The sequence below is a fragment of the Microplitis demolitor genome, chromosome 3 (assembly GCF_026212275.2).
Source record: "Microplitis demolitor isolate Queensland-Clemson2020A chromosome 3, iyMicDemo2.1a, whole genome shotgun sequence".
NCBI lineage: Eukaryota > Metazoa > Arthropoda > Insecta > Hymenoptera > Braconidae > Microplitis > Microplitis demolitor.
Window position 1 is genome coordinate 11026656 of NC_068547.1, and position 21711 is coordinate 11048366.

At 27.2% G+C, this 21711-nt stretch overlaps 4 protein-coding genes across 5 annotated transcripts; 1 reads left to right on the forward strand and 3 right to left on the reverse strand.

The window, feature by feature from the left end:
- Positions 1-1564: 1564 nt before the first annotated feature.
- Positions 1565-5396, reverse strand: LOC103568710 (pyridoxal kinase). Of its 2 annotated transcripts, XM_053737351.1 has the most exons (8): positions 5293-5396; positions 4756-4935; positions 4560-4659; positions 3607-3750; positions 3318-3438; positions 3108-3250; positions 2863-3042; positions 1565-2774 (listed from the first exon to the last, which is right to left on the reverse strand). In XM_053737351.1, the coding sequence occupies exons 2-8, from the start codon at positions 4846-4848 to the stop codon at positions 2665-2667; spliced, it is 891 nt and encodes a 296-aa protein (XP_053593326.1). In that variant the 5' UTR covers positions 4849-4935; positions 5293-5396; the 3' UTR covers positions 1565-2664. The 2 variants fall into 2 exon arrangements, with proteins under 2 accessions (XP_053593326.1, XP_008543892.1); XM_008545670.3 differs by lacking the exon at positions 5293-5396 and having other exon boundaries at positions 4756-5168.
- Positions 5397-5554: 158 nt separating this feature from the next.
- On the forward strand, positions 5555-13758 carry LOC103570556 (putative uncharacterized protein DDB_G0291812). Its single transcript, XM_053737350.1, has 5 exons — positions 5555-5890; positions 8224-8447; positions 10339-10621; positions 10744-10924; positions 11842-13758. The coding sequence occupies exons 1-5, from the start codon at positions 5655-5657 to the stop codon at positions 13300-13302; spliced, it is 2385 nt and encodes a 794-aa protein (XP_053593325.1). The 5' UTR covers positions 5555-5654; the 3' UTR covers positions 13303-13758.
- A 532-nt stretch (positions 13759-14290) lies between these two features.
- LOC103570554 (nuclear cap-binding protein subunit 1) lies at positions 14291-17031 on the reverse strand. Its single transcript, XM_008548334.3, has one exon. The coding sequence runs from the start codon at positions 16921-16923 to the stop codon at positions 14569-14571; it is 2355 nt and encodes a 784-aa protein (XP_008546556.1). The 5' UTR covers positions 16924-17031; the 3' UTR covers positions 14291-14568.
- A 1467-nt stretch (positions 17032-18498) lies between these two features.
- On the reverse strand, positions 18499-21156 carry LOC103570553 (ATP synthase subunit delta, mitochondrial). Its single transcript, XM_008548333.2, has 4 exons — positions 21061-21156; positions 20711-20834; positions 20442-20639; positions 18499-18838 (listed from the first exon to the last, which is right to left on the reverse strand). Exons 2-4 carry the CDS (start codon positions 20825-20827, stop codon positions 18671-18673), a joined length of 483 nt encoding a protein of 160 aa, XP_008546555.1. The 5' UTR covers positions 20828-20834; positions 21061-21156; the 3' UTR covers positions 18499-18670.
- Positions 21157-21711: the final 555 nt, after the last annotated feature.

The window sequence follows — 21711 nt, forward strand, 5'->3', positions numbered from 1 at the left end:
AGCAACAGATTTAAAACTTAGCAAATCATCTAGACGCACTAGTCGTATTGATCAAGATCATAATGTCACTCCAAGAATACATTTAACACCTCTGAGTTCACTCCCTTATAAATTTTACCTCTAAAAAAAAAAAAAAATGATTTCAGCACAGAATTATTTCAACATCTCTACCGAGACCAAATACTCCAGCTGCTTCAAAAGCGAATACTCAATCAAAATATCCAGTAAAGTAAATTAAATTGTTAACGACTAAAATATAATTACTATGATTTTGAAAAATATTATTTCAGAAAAGTACGCACTCTAACTCATCGGCTTCCGTTAGACAATGGTCACATATCTATTAACGAAGATGACAGACTGAAAGTTATCTTGAAAGTAGATAGCAAATGGTTATTATGCGCAAAGGATGATCGTAAGAGCTTACGTGACATAAAATTATTTTTTCATCGGTGTTGATTCTCAACTCCAATAATTCACATTATTATACTTTTTACGAATTGAAATTAATTTTATCCGATGTAACGGAAATCGGTTACGATAAAAGAGTCGCCGTAACTCGCGGGAAGTCTAACCAGGTGACTGCATCAGACCCCGGCCACGACGAATCTTTCACAGGGAACCTGAGATACAGCGTCAACATTTTGTCAACTTTGTTGCGCTTTATTATATTTTCACAATGAAAAAACAGTAAGTCTTAGGCGCTACCACCGGCTGTCCAGGATTCACCAAATCTCTCATCCTTATAAATAATATGGAGATCGGGTCGGAAAATAGTTTAAATCGCATAAATGAAATAAAATTAATAATTAATAAAATAATCGACGACCAGGGCCGTGTTTGGTTTGGCGTCATTAGACACTTCAATGAGGACAAACCTGGACTTTTGTAAATAATTAAAAACATTTTAATTAAATATTGAAAATTTTCAGTATGTAACAGTGGTGCTGTGACCAGGATCAGTAATTATTGTTTATAAACAATAAAAATAATGTTTTAAATATTAAATTAATATTAAAGAATTTTGCAGTATGTAACACTTTAGACAAAAAGCTAAGTGCAGATATATGCAGAGTAGTGGATGTTCAAATTGAACCGAGGGTATATATAGTATCTATATTATCTATATTACTCGGGGGGATGTATAAGATCTAACGAAAATCAATGGCTAAAAATCTATGTATACTATTCACATGCACGAGTGAGTCCGTACGAGTCGTAGGTGGAAACCGGTCGCGAATATGAAGAATACAGGACATATAGATCGTCTGCCGTAATTCACGTGAATTATAAAATTATGTATATAAAATTTTTTAAGCTGATATACAGTTATTAGTATTTTGATTTTTTTTCTGGAGTATTTAATGAGAAAAAACTTTAAAACTCTCATTACTTATCATATAAATATTTAATATCTGATTATAAATTGTTATGTCATAATAAATATCAACAGCTAAATAACGAAATTACTTAATAGTTTTAAAATTAATTCGAAGACAATTTGTTTTTTTTTCCGTTATTTGTATTTAATAAATACTCATTTGTATATTTAAATATTCTTATATATATTGAAATAACAGTAACTTATAATATCACTTATCGACGTTCTAATTAGCAAATTGTCTAACTTAATATTTTTTAGTAGGTGATTCTGTACAATTTTCAAATAGTAATAGAAACAATATTATTCGAGTAACTTAGACAAAAATATTATACATATACTAGATATGGAATTGATTTTTAGATGAAAAAAAAATTTTTCAATTACTTTTTTTCACATAAATGGAGGATTTTCTGAAATGAAGTTAGACACTTTGCTAATTACAACGTCGTTATATTACAATAATAACACAATTAAATTATTAATAACAACACCATAATTTACAGCGGTATAAGAAAAGACAAAGAAAGATAGTTTATTGATATACAGATGTTCGCTGTTTTAATGTCGTTAAAAAATTGACTCTAGTCACGTTTCTATAAAACAAGAGAAGAAGGCATTTGCCTCTAGATTTTCAAATTTTTAAAAAGATCAGTTTCATTTTCGTTACAATGTATATATTAGGGTGATCGTTAACAAATAATTTTTCTTAGACGCCCCATAAAAAGCTTCTTTTTAGTGAAAAAAATACGTGGGGAATTTGGTTTTTATTTTTAAGTAAAAAGAACACGAGCCTCAAGACGATCAAAGTTCATTTTTCGATACAATCGCGTTTTTTTTTAAATATCTCATGAAATATGCAGATTAAAGGAAAAAATAATAGGAACAATTTTGTAGGAAATTAAGTTATTGACAAAAAAGGTCATATTCACTTTTTATAAAAAGTGTGTATTTATGTAGATATTTTGAATAAACTTTTTTTAGATCTTATGAATTGAGCGTTTTAAAAATTACGAATGCTTAAAATAACATTTTTCTAAGTATATAGAAACTATTACAAGCATTAATGATTGATATGTTACGAGTTACAAAGTTGTCTATATTTAAGAAAAAACGAGAAAACTCAATTTTTAACGACCACCCGAACATATACTTATCAGGCTTATGAACTACGGCATATTAACAGCAAAAAAAATGTATATATAACTTGTACTCAATATCCATCTTTCAATACCTATTTGCACTCTGATATAATTTTATGTATAATTTAACTTAATTAATCATTATAATAAATCAGCTTTTAATTTCATTGGAGGATTTTCAATAATATGTTTACTTTGAATTAAGCGTAATTCTTTTTTTCTTGCTTCTTGTGCATTTCTATTTTGATATACTGGAAAAAAATTGAAAATTTTCAATAGTAAATTTGATTCCGTAAACAAGCATTAAATTATTTAATTGGAAGTATAGTGATTGTATACCTGATACATTTTCCATTGTTTTCAAAAGTACAGCATGCAATGTATTAATTGTTTTTTCCAAAGCTTCTTTTAAATTACTTTGCAAAGTTGAATGAGCGAGAAATAATGCAGCAAAAAGATCACCCGAGCCAACATAACTTAATGGAATTTTAGGAATGTCAATTTTAATCATTTTTTCATCTAAAAAAATAAATAATTATTTTAAATATTTTCATAATCTTGAAATTAAATTAAAAAAAAAATACCTTTGGATTTTCCAGCAATGGCTGTCAAATCATCATTGATGTCTATTGATGATACAACAACTGTTTTTGGTCCTTGTTCATATAAATATTTCATAGCAATTTTCACATCATCTATTGTCGTTATTTTTTTATCAGTTAATAATCTAAACGAAAAATAAAGTAATAATTATAATAATTATATTACAAGTATTTGGTAAAAAAAATATGTACTCCAATTCAAATTGATTTGGTGTTATAATGTCAGCCAAAGGGACAATTTTTTTTTTATAAATTTCTATTAATTCTTCAGGTACATATAACTTTCCATCATCCCCTAGAACTGGATCGCATACTGCGAATAATAATTAATAATTAAATATTGTCATAGAATTTAAAAAAATTATTAAATGTAAAGTTGTTATAATTAACGCCTGCTGAAGATTTCTATGCGAACGTACACTTTTACCTGGCATTAATTAAGGCAACGGTACATTCAAATAAAATATAAAAATTTACGAACAGTAAATAAGATTAGGGTTTTTTTTCTTTAATACCGGAATTAATTGTGCAATCTGTTCAAGAAATGAAGCTGATCCAACATATCCAGTAAGTAAATGACTGTAGTGATGCAAATCATTTGCGACTAATCCGTCAACTAACTGACCTATGAAAAATATTTTATATTTATATATCTTACTTACAGTGATAATTAAGGGGGCAAAGAAGTCTGACATATAAAAAAAGAGCGTAATTTTGTGATTTTTTTTTTTAAAGTATCTTTGTTATTAAAATTTTTTAAATTTGTGACATTATTAAACATCATTCCAAGAATATTCTGCTAAATTTTCATGAAAAAATATTAAAAAACAAGCCAGTGGTAGTGAGGAGAGACGAGTCACCGTAAAAAAAAAGTTTTCATGCGGTAGGCGCGATAACTCAGGACTGCCTCATCTGAAATCAAAAAACAAAAAAAATTTCTTTAGTACATAAGTTTATCTTATATTTGAACGAAGGACTTTTTCTTTTCAATAACTACTTATTTTTGAATTAAACAAAAGGAGTTATTTTTGACAAAAATCAGAGTTTTTTGACTCCACCTTTACCAAAAATTCAAAAATAAATATTTTGTTTATTCCTTCGTTCAAATCCAAGATAAACTTATGAACTAAAGAAATCTTTTTGGTGTTTTGATTTCAGATGAAGCAGCCATGAGTTATCCTGCCTGCGGCATGGAGACTTTTGTTTTTTAGGTGACTCGGTTCTCCCTACTACCACTGGCACATTTTTCAATATTTTTTTATGAAAATTTAGCAGAATATTTTTGGAATGATGCTTAATAATATCACAAGTTTTTAAAATGGTAATAAAAAAGATACTCTGAAAAAAAAAAATCAAAAAAATATCCTTTTTTTTTTGTATCTCAGACCTATTTCCCCCCTCAAATGAGTAAATTTATAATAATTAGTTATTAACTCAAATTTTTATCATTAAGAATATCTCCTTTAGTGACTTTGTAACCAGTATGATTTGATAATTGTACAGAATTTATGGCATCAACTTCGAATCCCAGTAGCTGTAAATAAATAAATTATTTTTACTAATTATCTATTTTAATTCAATATTATTTACTCAAAATACTTCTAATAAAATAAATAAAAATTCCATTTACCTGCAACGGAAATGTCGCACTTTTATTACCAACATATCCCGATACCACATGACTTTGAATTGATAAAACACGTAACTCTTGATTACTAATCATTTTAATTATTCAATAATTAACAACAATATAAATTTATATTATATTAAATAAAGTATTGTAGAGTATATAAAAATACATCCAAGATAACTGAAAAAATAAAGATAAGTTATTATTCACTCAGCCACACCCGTCCTTCTACTTAGTTTCACAAAAACTCATGTATTTTATTATCTACAGTTCTAGTTTTCTAAAATATGTTAATAGAATTTTATATTTCTTATCGCTTTGATAAAAAAATAAAATATCGTTACGCTACAAAGGTTATTAAGGATTTTATGAAAGTCATCAAGTGATACATAATTCTTATAAAAAAAGTTGATTGTTCAATGGCAAATTAATTGACGTATGACATAAACTAAATGGAATAAATATCAAGTAATTGTTAACTACAAATACATTTATTGAAATAAATAAATAAATAAATGAATAATAAAATTTACTTACAATAGACTAGTGATAATTATTGCACATAATTTAAAATTAATAAAATTAAATTTTAGTAGAATTATATAATAATTAATTATTTATTAATTTTTTATCTTGTTTTTATTTATTACTGATTATATTTGATATTGATGGATAAGTTGTATACTGATGGAGTAAATAAACATCGCGCGTGATGACTATTTTGTACTGTATAGTTTGAAAATTTAAACGTAAGATGTCATTAGTGTTGATAAAAATGAATTTGTGTAATGTAAAATAGTGAATTCTCTCAAGTTATTTCCAAGTTAAAGTCCAAAATAAAACTACTACAGTATATTAAATAATTTGTTAGTGAGAGTGAGATAAACGTACGTAAAAGTATGGCGACGTGGGAGAGTGATAAATTTTCGGATCATTTAAATTCCGTTGGTATTGATAATAATTTTGATGGTGTTCTTATAACACATGATTTACAGGATTGTTTGGATGACAGTCTTGATCTTTCAAATTTTGATAAAGTTTATGATCAATCGGTTATTTCATTTAATAACGATAATGAAAAATATAACGATGAAGATGCCTCTTATATTTCGAAATTGTCTGATGACAGCTCAGGGTAAGACTTTTTTTTTATATTTTAATAAATAATTATTTATAACTGTTGTTATTTTTTAAATTTCACTTTCAAGATTTTGTTTACTTGTAATTTATATTACTCGTCATTAAATTTTTTACTATTAATCATTTCATGGTAAACTTGATATAATTGTATCTCACTTCCTTATAAGGTCACTGAAGATTTTTGAAATTGAAACTTTAGTTAAATTTGAAAAAAATTTTTATTGATGTTTTTGCCATTGATTTATTATGATATATATAAATGTATATATTTATGTACACATGTATATATATAGATATATATGTATATGTATATAAATATATGAAGTAACATATGATTGTGTAGTTACCGTTTGTTGAATTTTGTTTATGAGCATGATTTTTCGGTAATATATTTTATTACTCAATAGACAGAAACAAGCAGGTGTCCTTCTTACTATAAATAATTTTAATCTTTTGGAGTACACAGAAGTATGATTTCCTAATATCAGGTATAATTTTTGTGTTTTACGTCATATTACAAATTTCGCTCAAGAGTATTGCCAAATTATTATAAAATTAAATTTATTTCACATAAGATAATTATCAAAATTTCTTCAAAGATAAGTAATTAATTTATTCAAATTTAAAAATTTTATAAATCCTAAAAAATAAAAATTATTTACTGTTAATTTTTATTATAAATAAGTCTTTCAATCTTTTATCAAGACGATAAGATATTTAAGTACTTGAAGTTATATTTGTTTTAAAATTTCAGTCTATGAAATCAATATTTTTTGAATTTACAAACCAAAATATCTTTAAATAGATAATCATATATGATATTAATAAAGAAAAAATTCTGTGTAAATGAATCTGTAATAATTAAATTAAATTTATTTCCATCCAAACTGCCCTATTTTCAAACTCAGCTTATTTTTTTAAATATCTTTTATTGAAAAATAGATTTTTTTCTTTAACTTAGCATGTTATTTTTTTTTTTTTTTTTTTTTTTTTTTTTTTTTCGATTAGAAGACTTTAAGAGAGAAAAGGGATCTGAGATAAAAAAAAGAGGATATTTTTATGATTTTTTTTTTTCAGAGTACCTCCTTTATTAAAATTTGTGACATGAATAAGCATCATTCCAAGAATATTCTGCTAAATTTTCATGAAAAAATATTGAAAAATAAGTCAGTGGTAGTGGGGAGAACCGAGTCACCCCAAGTAAAAAGTCTCCATACCGTAGGCAGGATAATTCATGACTGCTTCATCTTAAATCAAAAAACCAAAAAAATTTCTTTAGTATATAAATTTATCTTGGATTTTAACAAAGGAATAAACAAAATATCCATTTTTGAATTTTTGGTAAAGGTGCAATCAAAAAACTATCATTATTTCCAAAAATTTTTCCTTTGGTCAATTAAAAAATAACTAGTTATTGAAAAAAAATCCTTTGTTCAAATCTAAGATAAACTTATGTACTAAAGAAATTTTTTTGGTTTTTTGATTTCAGATGAAGCAGCCACGACTCATTCTGCCTACGGCATGGAGAGCTGTTTCCCGCTGTTTTCGAGCTCCTTGAGCTCTTCGAGCTCGAAAATACTTTTGTATGCCATCGTTTTCGAAAAAAATCATTTTTTAGCATTTCTTTCTCTTACAATATCTCATGAACGAATTAGCCGATTTTGATGGTTGAGGCGGCAATCGGCGCGTTTTAATAAATTCTCAAACCCATCAGATTTTGAAGTCGATCATATGAGTCGTTTCTGAGAAATCATAAAAAAAAAAAAAAAAAAAAAAAAAAACTTTTTTTCGCAATTCGTCAATATTTTTGAGTTTACTTGATCAAATGATCTGAAATTTTCAGAAAAGTTGATGGCCAACAAGCTCCTTTGATTGCGGCCTTAACTATCCAAATCGATTCATTAGTTAAAAAGTTATAAAGAGTTTACATACATAACACACACACACACACACACACACACACACACACACACACACGCATACACGTACATATAGACACTCGGACATCATTCTGAAAATAGTAAGGATAGCTCCCTAGGACCTCAAACGTCGACATCTGATAAAATTTCGATTTCCGCAAATCGGGTTGAAAACCATAACTTCCCGAATTTTTCGAAAATCATCGATTTTCTTAGTGAGGTTAAAAAAAATCACAAAAATATGCTCTTTTTTTTTGTATCTCAGGTCAGCTTTCCCTCCTTAAAATAACTTAAAAATCTCGCTCTTACTGAGTTTTTAAATTAGACAGCTTATTAATTCAACTTGAAATAAATATAAAAAATTCTTGAAAATTATAAAAATATATATTATTTATAAAATTTATTACAGATATATACATCATACAATCAGCCCAAATGAAATTTATATGCGAATACATCCAGGACAAGATGATTTTATGCCGGACGATCCATCTCATGCAACTATTACTATCGAGAGTACTGATCCAGATACCAATCAAAAACACATTAGTCGTTATGAATGTAAATATGACGGCTGTTCACGTACATACAGTACTGTTGGTAACTTGAGGACTCATATGAAAACACACAAAGGTAATAGGAATATGTTTGAATTATATACTTTTTTTCATATCACATAAGTAACATCAATGTGCATTTACATATAACATTTTTTTATCAATTAACAATGCTTGACATAAACATCGCAAATAAATATTTCATCATTGCATCTGCCTAATTGTTTCTATAAAATCATAATTCCTTAATAAACATAATTTTATTCGTGCTTTCTGATATGGATTATTGTTTAAGGGTAAGTATTAATATAATGCAGCTTTAATGAAACTACTATCATCAGGAAAAAGATTAAATATCACAATATAATAGTGGATTGCTTGGCTAGAGATAAAACAAGGCCATTTCAGATGAGAGTGAAGTTAACTGACATCACCCGAAGTCTTAAATTTTGTTTTCTTCCGTCATGTATTATACTTTTTATATTACCTGCATTGAAGCAGAGTTATGATGTCTAAAGTCAGTCAAAACAGGCTAATTTCTGATCGATAACGAGGCAAAAAAATAATGCTGTATTTTAAGTATATAAATTTAAGTAATTTAACAGGGAAAAAGATGGCCGTTAATTGAATCGTTCACTTGAAAAATCCCATAAGACATGTTTTTTGTTGTAATTATATAAAATAGACTTAATTATAAATAATAATAACTTTATTTAATTAAATGAAACGACTCCTAATGACAGAAAAGACAAAATGACAGATAGATAAACAAAGAATCAAAATTAAACAAAAGTAATTAAAAAAACAAAAGATTGTTTTCTTCGTCGTCATTCTTCTCGCTCTTATATTAATTATTATTTTTAACATTTTTTTTCGAAATAGGATTTTTTTGCATTTTTGGGTTCTTTGGATGTCCCCCCATAGAAATGAATTAAAATATGCATCGAATCAGCGTTTAAAAAACAATTAATGAGGTGATAGCAATTTCATTTAATTAAGAAATCCCATACGTCAATGATTTATGAGGTTTCTAAAATAAACATATGGAGTTTTAGTTTTACAGAAATAATTTATTGTTGTTATTTAAAATTCGCGCTTTTTATGGAAATTAATTTCAAATGCTGTTTTATTGTTGACTGTTATATGACTAATTAAAATATTGGAATTAATTGCTATTTTTTTGTAATTTCTGAGTTTCCGAGTTAAAATACATATTTTATATTTCATTTTATCAGTCTAATAAATGGTTTGAGTGGAAAAAATTAAAAAAAACTATGATTTTATAACTTTTGTGTCTTCTGAAAAATTTTGTTTTCTTGATTTATGGGGTTTATCAAATAAACGATTTAATTGATTTAACAATTTTTTTTTGAACTCATTATTTTAAAAATTCTCAACACACCACTGGCAGTTTGGTTGATTATGAAAATGACACTTATCTAGAGGTTTCCTATAAACAAAGATGATTTTGAGAGGAATAAAATGAAGTCAGAAATCAATGAGTTTCTCTCCTATAGGGACGAAACTGATGAGTTTCTGATCATTAAATCGTATTAGTCTAAAATTGGCTTGTTGGGACTGACAAATTAAAACAAGTATTGAAACTATAAGTTTAAATGCAGGTGACATGAAAAACTCATTAAAAAAATCATTTGCAAAATCCATTTAGTTGTGTTCTTTCCACAGTTGAAAAAAAATAAATAAATAAATAAATGGAATAACAAAAATGGATATGCATAAAAAGCTTCTTCATGTATTATACATATACATTTATTCGAGTTTTGTCTATAAATATTATTGAACATCCGTGTCCGAATATGGTTGCAAAGGGATCGCTTCGATCTGCATGGCTTTTTCGGTTAGTGCATAATAAAATTAGTAATTAATAAAAGTTAATAATATAATTTTGTTTTATAACATTTAAATTTTAACTAGTGTATTGTATATAAATAGGAAATAATTTACAGGTGAATTTCGTTTTAAATGTGCTGAACCAAATTGCGGCAAGGCTTTTCTTACATCCTACAGTCTTAAAATTCACGTACGAGTACATACTAAAGTTAAACCATTTGAATGTAATCACAATGGCTGTGAAAAAGCATTCAATACTTTGTATAGACTACGAGCACACCAAAGATTACACAGTGGTAATACATTTAATTGTGAAGAAACTGGATGCGTTAAATTTTTTACAACACTAAGTGATCTTAAAAAACATACACGCACTCACACTCAAGAACGACCATACAAGTATGTTTTTTTAAATTTTTTTTTACCTTTTGACCTTCACTTAGAAATATTTTTCACTATCATTATTATTTATTTTCTTTATTTTAATATTTTATTGTTTAATTTTTAATTTTTTGTTACAGGTGTAGAGAAAAAGGATGCGGAAAAGCATTTACTGCATCGCATCATTTGAAAACTCACAAGAGAACTCATACTGGAGAAAGACCTTACACGTGTTCGTATGATCATTGCCAAAGATCATTTACTACTCCGCATAGTTTAAAAAGCCATATGAAGACACATAAAAAAATTATCGATGGAGAGGTATTATTATATAATTATTAGGGTAACCTAAAAAAAACCTTTTTTTTTTTTTTTTCGAGTCTCTTATGAAAAATTTGTTGGTTTAAGATGTTTTAAGAAGCCTCTCAGAAAATCAGCTCTATAACAAATTTTCAAGCGGTCGCTCACGAATTTTGAAAATATAAAAAATGATCGGAATTCGGATTTTTTTGTTCTAAATTTCTTCTTTCTCGTGGCGGCTTTAGTTTATATTTATGAAATCATAACTACGCTAAAAATTTCAGTCCAATATTTAAATATTTAAACGGCGCTTAAGAATTTTGAATATTAATTGATAATACATAACTAATACTTTGAATTAGTTTTCGTATTTTTTATGACTTAATTATTATCATTAAACCAAAATATAACTTTTGCATAACCGAAAATATACATGATAGTCTTAAACAATAAAATTGGGTAAATTTTGAATAAGCACAAAAACCTAAAAATTGAATTAAAAAAGAAAAAAGTATGCAAATAACTTATTATTAATATTCAAGAGTCGCTTGAAAATGTCCAAGAGACAGTACTCGGAAACATTAAAAATTCTTGAGTGACGTTTAAATATTTAAATATTGGGCTGAAATTTTTAGCGTAGTTATGATTTAATAAATATAAATTATAGTTGTCACGAGAAAAAAGAAATTTAGAACAAAAAAATCCGAATTTCAATCATTTTTTATATTTTCAAAATTCGTGAGCGCCCGCTTGAAAATTTTTTATCGAGCTGATTTTCTGAGAGGCTTCTTAAAACATCTTAAACCAACAAATTTTCATAAGAGACTCGAAAAAAAAATAGTTGGTTTTATTGGGTCGTACTAATAATTATATTTTATAAATTTAAATAAGTAATGATTTTAATATGCGTAATCAATTTAATATTTATTGTTTTATAGACACGAAAAGATGAATTGTCGACCATGAAATCCGTAAATGAAACAAAACCTTCAGCTTCAGCTATATTTACTTTAATTAATAGTAATAATACAAATATGCCGTATGAAACAAATAATAATAATAATAATAATAATAATAATAATAATAATAATAATAATAATGAAATCGAAAATAATAATACAATATTACATATCGATTCTTTGAATGATAATTTAAATTTCGATTTGCCAAATCCAAATATAGAACAAATAAATAGTACAAATAATATATTAGTAGAAACAGGATTTTTAACAAATGATAAAATAATTGATGATCATTTGACCAAAGATAATTTTAATAATAATGACACATATGAAAAATTAAATATTTTTATAGATAATATTTGTGTACAAGATAGAAATAAGCTAGACCAATTGGTATTGTCTACTGATACTTTATTGGAAAGTTCAGGAAAACCAAATTCTCCACCATTAAATTTAGAACAAAAAATAATACGCGATGGTATACAAAATACTATTGAACAATTAACTGAAATATCAGAGACACAGGATAATATTTTTGATAATTTAAAAACAAATAATAATAACAATAATAAAAATATTGACATTAACAAATCATGTCAATTGTTTGATGAAGACAATTTTCAGGGACTTAATTTTCCAACGAGTGAAACAAACTTATTACCTCAAATAATTGATAACGAACATCAATCAGAGGCAGTTGAATTAGCGATTGCATCTGAAGAAGAGATTCCATCACCTTGGATTGATGTTATGGCATTAGAAGCAGCACCACCGGCATTAAGAACAGAATCTTGGGAACAAGTTAATGCATTTCCTACTGCTGTTCATTCACTTGTTGATTTAATTGGTCCAGAACCATATCCGCTTGAATTAAAAAATAAATTAGAGACTACAGAAACTGTTAATAAAATAACAACTGAATTTACAGTATCACCAAAGATAACTACTGTTAATGAAAATAATAGTATTACAATAAAAAGTACCAATAAAATTAATAATAATAATAATAATAATAATAATAATAATAATAATAATAATAATAACAAAAGTGAGAGAAATATATTGCAAGAAATAACAGCTGATGCAGATATATGTAAGTGCATTGATTGTAAATGCAATGAAACAAATAACTGTCAAAATTGCTCTACAGAATTGTCGGATTTTAATAAAAAAATAGACGATTTACCAGAGCTAAATATTGTCAATGAAATTGTTGAATGTTTACAGCGTCAATGTGCAGGTGATAGTAATGTATCTGATGATAACAGTGAATCTTGCTGTGTTGTAATATGTTTAAAAACATTGCAAAAACTCCAGCGAGTATTTAAACAAAATTGTTGCAGAGAAATAGAACGAACTGGGTGTTGTAATAAACAGACTGAACGTTCTAATTTATCGTTTACAATTGGTAAAAGTCAGTTGGCTAATAATCAGTAGAAATATTTTTATTGCGATAAATAATTACTAGTCAATTTTATAATGAGCTTATGACTTACTTTATTGATTATTATTGATGGTCGTGAATTAGGGTGGTCGTTAAAAATTAAATTTTCTCAGAAACCCCATAAAAAGCTTCTTTTTAGTAAAAAAAACACGTGGGTAATTTAGTTCTTTCTTTTTAAGTAAAAGAGCACGTGCTTCAAGACGATCATCAGGAAATTCATTTTTCAATACAATCGCGGTTTTTTTTTTAAATATCTCATGAAATATGCAGATTAAACGAAAAAATCATAGGAACAATTTTGTAGGAAATTAAATTTTTGACAAAAAAGGTCATGTTTATTTTTTTGTAGAAAATGTGATTTCACTCTAGTGTGAATGTAGCGGACATCAGACGAATTTAAAACTATGAATAAATAGAGTAAATAATTTTCTGTAAATATTATTTTTTAAATGCACTTATCAATTTCAAAATTCTTTAAATGTGCATTTTTTTAAATTTTATTTTATTAATTATTTAATCTATTTATCTATAGTTTTAAATTTGTCTGATCTCAGCTACATTGACACTCATTATTATTGATTGAGATATAAAAAAAAAAAAAAAATTAATGGCTATTGTTTTGCATTTAGTGATTGTTGCTTGAATATAAAATAATATTATTTCTTATTAAGTTTAGTAAGACTTCTTAAGTATTAAAAAATAAATTAAAATTTATTTAAATATTTAATTTTATTGGAAAAAAAATTTTATAAGAGAAAAAAAAGTTTGTTATAATTTTTATTATTAAATTATTTATGTAAATGTTATTTTTTAAAAATATATTTTTAATTTGATTAATGTAATTAAAAGTTTTTAGTTATTTAATTTTAAACAATTAAAAGAAGTCTTATTGTATAGAATTATATTTAATAAATAAATAGATTTTTTTTGCGGTTAATAATAGATTAATGGAAAAAAAAAAAAAAATATTTAAATGTTCTTATTTACAATTATGCCTCATTGTATTTTTATTGTAATTAAACATTTTTTGTTACATTTTTATTGCTTTAAAAAAAAGTTATTTATCTGAAATTGAATTTAATATTTGAAAAAAAAAAAAAAAAAAGAAATTACTTTTACTAAACGAACAATAAAGACGTATTATCTTTAATATTTTTTTAAATTGTTAAATAATTTTAAGCATAAGAAACTTTGTAATTAACTGATAAACTATTTTAAACACTAGAAAAAAAAAAAAATTACATCATAGATAACTAAATTTATGCTCGCAATGAAATAAATTGATGAAAAACATCTAAAATATGAGGGTCAGTATCTCCAGCAAACACAAGACTTTTTAATGTTGACGAATACTTCATAACTTGCTCATGATGGGCCAGAAATACTTGTTGAAGTCTTCCAATAGTCCACTTATACCAATGAGTGTTGTAGTCAACTCTGTCAGATAAAATCATTGTAAATCCATGGAAAATAATAAGGAATAAATTTTTTTGATCTGATTCAGCAGCTTCCAATTTTTCTTCCATGCTTTCAACGGCATCTTCTGATGGTCGTTCGGAATCTTTATTTGACTCGTCTTCTTCTGATGATGATCCTGAACCTCGTTCATTTCTTCGTAATTTTTCTTTAGCTTCAGCAAGTTCTTTAGATAATTTAATGACATGTTGATTTTTTTTACGAATAGTAAGATGAAGAATTTCCCAAACGTATACTTTTGTAAATTCACTTTCCATTTCTTTTGAAAATATCCATTTAGCTACAGTACTACATTCTATTATACCAGTTTTCAAAAGCTTGTCTGTCAATACAACCAGCATTTGATGATGATTTTTCCATAGAGCAAACATATTTTGTAAAATACAAATTTGAGATTCCTCTGTTTCAGCAAGAACTTTGAAAACGTAATGATATTTGCTGATTGCTGCAAAACTGTGACTAAAACTTTTGCATCCAAGATGTAATAAAGTCTGAACAAAAACTTCGATTTTCAATGGATTGAAGCTGTTGGTTTCTTCATTTTCACTTTGTCCAGGTAATCCATTTAATATATTAAGAGCTTCTTCAGGTGTACATTTACGTCTTATTGACGCTACGAGCTCACTGGCTGCTACTGTACCAGGCAGTGAACCAGCACCTTTTGATGCAAATTTAAAAATAGGTTCAGGTACAGCAGGAATCAAGTCTGCGTAATTTTCTGGCATCATGTCTCGAATTTTTTGATGATAAGACAGTCGAAGAACTTTTAGTAAAACTTCACGAACAAATTTAGGTCTTGGATGTTCTGATTCGCGTTGTAAACATGAATCCCAGTCTTCCCAAGACCATCGAAATTGAAAATTACTCAAATGATACGCAAACCACCAAACAAATCGGTCAAATGAAGCAGCAGCCATACTATCAATGCGCCGGAAAAGTATTTCTGTTGCTTGAGCCAAAACTTGTGGCATTGTAGACGGTTGCAATTTACACAGTTCAATTAAAATCGAACCGTAAGCTATTTCTAAATATTTTGGAGTCGGCAGTTTGAATAATTCACCAAATATTACCTCAACAATGCAATATTCTAATGGTATTTTTGTTTTGTATGGAAAACTAAGTAAATTAGCAGCGCAATGTTTACGTTCAAAGTAAAAATTATCAATAATTTGGCGTAAATGTTCTTCAATTAAAAATCTTTCAATGGCATGGCTACCAGGTAATGCTGGTCCTTCAGCAGGACAATCTGTGTAATCAAACATTCTGAAGACAACAGTAGGTAGAGGATACAAGTATGACTCGTGATGAGGTGGTGGTAGGAGTGTTGGTAAATTGTGATGCAATGCTTCACACAAAATAGAATCAAATGCAAGATAAGGCCGAAGAATATGCTTTTCCGCCCAATTATTTTGCCGCAGTTTTCTTATTTGAGCCCAAAGACAATCTAGATAATCTTCCTGAGGATGAGGAGTATCACTTGACCAAACTCTTAACGCAGGCTGATGTTTCTTGCTTCTTTTGTTAATAAATATCTCGATAGTTGTCATCAAATGATCTAATTCCTGTTCTTTTTTTTCGTATAATTCTCTACCTACCCAAGGTAAAGTTGATAAAACACAAAATACGTACCAATCACGTCGAACTTGAGGTACACCATCTTCATTAGCTGTTTCCAACATGTTGTCAAATAATTGCATCAAAGAAACGCATGATAAAACATGACAATTTATCAAGTCAGCTAGAAAACGTAAAGAATATCTCGCAGCATCCCACTGACAATTTTTCAATGATTCTTTCAAATTTTTCACCATGTGATCAACGAACTCTCCTCCGAAATTGAAATTTTTGGCATTGAGTAACCCAACAAGAGTTGTATAGACGGTACATTTCTCAGGCATTTTCATAGCACAGTCTGTAAGAATTCGTAGTATTTTACTACGAAAAATACCCAGGTCAGCTTCCAAAACAGATGCCAGTCCTTCCAAATTACTTTCCAATGATGAGGATGATTTTTCACCCACTCGTATAATAAGAGATTCCAGGCGATCTTCGATTTCTTGATTTTCTGATACCCGGCGACGTTTTTTGTAAGCACGATCATATCCGTCGTCATCATCGTGAGCTCGTCTGCGACTCATTTTTATTATTAATTTTTAAATATAATTTTACGTCAAAATTATTTTCAGGTTACGATTTATCACAACCAAATAAACTCACTACTTACTGCACAAGCGACACAGGCGACATTAAAATTATAATGATGAGGACTGAAATGAACAACGCGGTAGGAGTGGGGATAACCAATCAGAAAATTCCAGAATCGTATGTATAGTTACATGCATAATAAAATTAAAAGTAAAGCTTTAACATCCTAAGTAATATTTAATGTTAAAAGTTATAATGTATATATATTTGGATAATTACCGTAATGAATATTTAATTATTTAAAATATTAAGTATTTTAAATATGATACTGAATTTGGCAGACGTCAAATAATTTTAAAATTTTTAACAAACTGATAAATTACAAAAAAAAAAAAATATTTAAAAAATTTGCACCTTTAGTTTTTAAAATTTTCTACATGTGCATATTTTTAGTTTTTTTTTCTAAATTCAAATTGTTGAAAAAAAAAAAAAAAATCAAAAAATTCTCAATTGTCTGCTAACCTCAGGATCAGTTTTACATGAGTGAAATTAGCTGACAATTGTCAATTTTAAAAATTTTGAAATAAGTGAATTAAATAAAAATCGAATAAAATTAAAAAAATGCGCATTTATAGGATTTGAAAATAAGTATGTGCATTTTTTTATTTTTATATTTTGAATTGTTGAGCTTGTTTATTTGTAATTTGTCTTTATGTCTGCTACATTCACCTTCATATTTTTAAATATTTTTTCATTAAGACCTTACCTAATAAATTACAAAATCATTGAAATTGTTTGCTAATGCATCAATTGTTTAATTCTCATTTAAAAAAAGAAATCATTTGATAGTAAAAGCTTTTCAAAATGTCTTTATCAATGAAAGTGAATGTAGCAGACATCAGACAAATTTAAAACTATAAATAAATAGAGTAACTAATTGAAAAAAATAATATTTATTAAAAATGCACTAAATAATTTAAAAATTTTTTAAATGCGCATTTTCTAAAAATTTTATTTCATTAATTATTTACTCTAATTATTAATAAATTTAAATTTGCCTGATATCTGCTACATTCACACTCATCTTTATGATGCTAAAAGTCGCAGACAATTTCTTAAAATTCTTAACATGGATTTTTGGAATTTTTCCTGACAGTATTTACTTTATTTGATAAAGAAAACTTTTTTTTTTTATCTGTCACTTTCAATATTATAATTAATTAGGGGTCTAAATTGATGTATTTTTAATTTTGAAGCAGGCCGACGACTAATAGTTTTTAGATTTTCTTCAAACCGATAAATTATAAAAAAAAAATTGCATTTATAGATTTCTTAATTTTCTACATGTGCATTTCTTAGTTATTTACTTTTTTCTTGTAATTGATTTGTTGAAAAAAAAAAATCCGAAAATTTTAAATTGTCTGCTAGCTTGAAATGAATAAATTTAAAAAATGTGTATATATATTTTATAATTTTGATTTTAATATTAAATAAATAAATAAATAACTGAGACAAATTTAAGTTTAACGATTTTTTGTCTATTTTTGTATTATACAGAATAACAACAATGAACTGTTACAATGACGTTTATTAACATCACTAATTTTAATATTTAAACACGGTATGGTACTGTGTTATAATAAATTATAAATTAACGTATATCGCTAATTATAATTCATTAATGAATTAACAAATCAATTGTTGTAGTTACGTTTTTTTTGTTTAATTAAATACAATAATTTAAGCAGATGCTTGGACTAATGCTTCTGCAACTTCAACGGCAATAGCAGCTTCAGCTTTATCTTTGTCTGATGAAGCTGAATTTAATTGTTGCTGAGCTTTGCTTAGAATATCTCTTGCTGCTGAATTGTCGATATTTTCAACAGGATGTGCTTCTTCAGCTAAAATCTATAAATTAATAAATATAAGCAAATGAAAAACTTTCATCATAGAAAAAAAAAATGGCATCATGACAAGCCGCTCCAAAACCTCTCGGTGCACAGACAACTCTATAGCATTTCTTCCACTAAAATATGTCTATTCTTAAATAAAACAATCCTCGAACTGATTACTCCAAAACGCCTCTATTCAAAACGACTCTCCTCAAGCTCAAACTTAACCCCGAAACTTTTCGATACAACGCCAAGACTATACGATATAATACTATTCATTATTGACTCAGCTAAAAAATCATCGGTAACTGAAAAAAAACGTGAATTTCCATGTTCAGGAGGGAAAGATGTCCGAGATACAAAAAAAAAAAAGAGCATATTTTTACAGAGTACGTCCTTTATTAAAATTCTTAAAATTTGTGATATTATTAAGCATCATTCCAAGAATATTCTACTAAATTTTCATAAAAAAATATTGAAAAATAAGCCAGTGGTAGTGGGGAGAACTGAGTCACCTAAAAAAAAAATGTCTCTATGCTATAGGCAGGATAACTCATGACTGCTTCATCTGAAACCAAAAAACCAAAAAAATTTCTTTCGTACATAAATTTATCTTGAATTTGAACGAAGGAATAAACAAAATATTCATTTTTTACTTTTTGGTAAAGGTGCAATCAAAAAACTCTTTTTGCCAAAAAATGTTCTGTTTATTCAATTAAAAAATAAGTAGTTATTGAAAAAAAATCTTTTGTTCAAATCTAAGATAAACTTATGTACTAACGAAATCTTTTTGGTTTTTTGGTGAAACTTTTTTTTTAAGGTGACTCGTTTCTCCTCACTACCACTGGCTTATTTTTCAATATTTTTTAATGAAAATTTAGCAAAATATTCTTGGGATAATGCTTAATAATGTCACGAATTTGTTAAATTTTAAGAAAAAAGTTACTCTGAAAAAAAAAAAAAATCACAAAAATATCCTCATTTTTTTATCTCAGACCCCTTTCCTCCCCAACTAACATGTTTTCTCAGTTATCGATGATTTTTTAGTTAAATCGATAATTAATAGTGTTATATCGGATAATCTTATCATGGAATAAAAATTTCGGAGTAAAGCTTGAGCTTGAAGAGAGTTGATCTGGATAGAGATGTTTTGGAGTAATCAATTCAAGAATAGTTTTATTTTACGATAGACAGGTTTTAGATGAAGAAATGGGCAGATTTCCATGTCAACTCAGATCCTCACTCCTCGTACCAACTTTATTCGAACGTCGTTAGTCCTAATAGCTCAGCTAAAATATTTCTTGATTGTAAGATTTCTTTACTCCATTACATTATTATTCCAAGACAACTCTACCCAAATTTTTGAGAAAAAGTAGAAAGCTCGGTAAGCAAAAAAATGCTTAATTTTTCTCAAAAATTTGTGTAGAGTTGTCTTGGAATAATGATGTAATGGAGTAAAGAAATCTTTTGAATAAAGTTGGTACGAGGTAGTGAGGATCTAATTAGACATGGAAATCTGCCGATTCAGGTGGGGAAATGCTATAGAGTTGTCTCTGCACAGAGAGGTTTTGGAGCGACTTGTCATAATGCCAAAAAAATATGAATATAAATTATTTTACTTGAACGCTAGAATCTTCATTTATGGTAACGGTTCCAGAAGACACAAATACTTTTTTAGTTGAACCATCATCTTGATAAACTGTTACAACTCCAGGTTTAAGAACAGCCAAGGTGGGTACGTGTTTAGGTAAAATACCAAATGACCCAGAGAATGAAGGAACGTCTACTTGACGAATACTAACATTGTCATAGAAAACCTGTTAATGATAAATAATTAATTAATAAATGAATAGATTTATTTAAATACTTTTTAATTGACAATATATACTTGGTTAGCACCAGCAAATGTGAATTTCATCTCATTTCCAGATGCTTCGGCATAAGATCTTGTTTGACTTCGGAGACACCGAAAAACTGGCCGAAGAGTTCTCGCTAGTGTTGCCATTTTTGTACTTAAAACAATTAAATATATTAAAATAAATATATTTAGTAATTATTTATTCAATGAATAGAATTTGACATGACTGTTACATCACAGAGATAACCCCAATTTGTGTGTTCGAGACAAAATTGTTATAGTTTACTTAGCGTATTAAATTATAATCAACTTTCATATTTTTGTAAAAATTAAATATTAATTATTAGGAATTTAATTGATAAAATAATTATGTAACTTACTATTTAATGTGTTATGTCGATTTTCTTTTAACATAAAATTTTACAAGTTCGCTGAAGATAGAACTTGCACATGCGCAATAATAATAAACGAAATGATTTTTTTTCTGATGATAATGACTAGTTCTTTATTATCGATACAATGGGGATCCCGGTTTTTGTCAAACTAGGCCCAGGGGCCAGCATCATAGCTTGTTCTGTGTCGCACAAATATTTAACGTTAAAAATAATTCCTTAACTTATCTAACAATATGGATACAAATAACAATAAATATTTTACATGGAATGTTGCACAGTTAAAACAAGAACCCAAAAAGCATGCACGATTTTTTTCAACAATAACATCCTTCGCGAAACGGTTAGAACACAACCTCGACGATTTCGTAGACCGAAAATTTCCATTTAGTATATTCATTATCCCTGATTAAACAAAACAATTAATGACGATTAAAATTTCAAATCGACATGAATCGTCTTTAATCATCATGCGGAACCAGAAATTGCAATATTATTTTACGATTAAAGACAATTCATAATGATTTGAAATTTTTAATCGTCATGAATCGTCTCTATCTTAATATTAATATTAAAGGGTACCTCTTCATGATGTTTGATTTCCCATTAAAATAACATGGGAAAAAAATACTTTTTAAG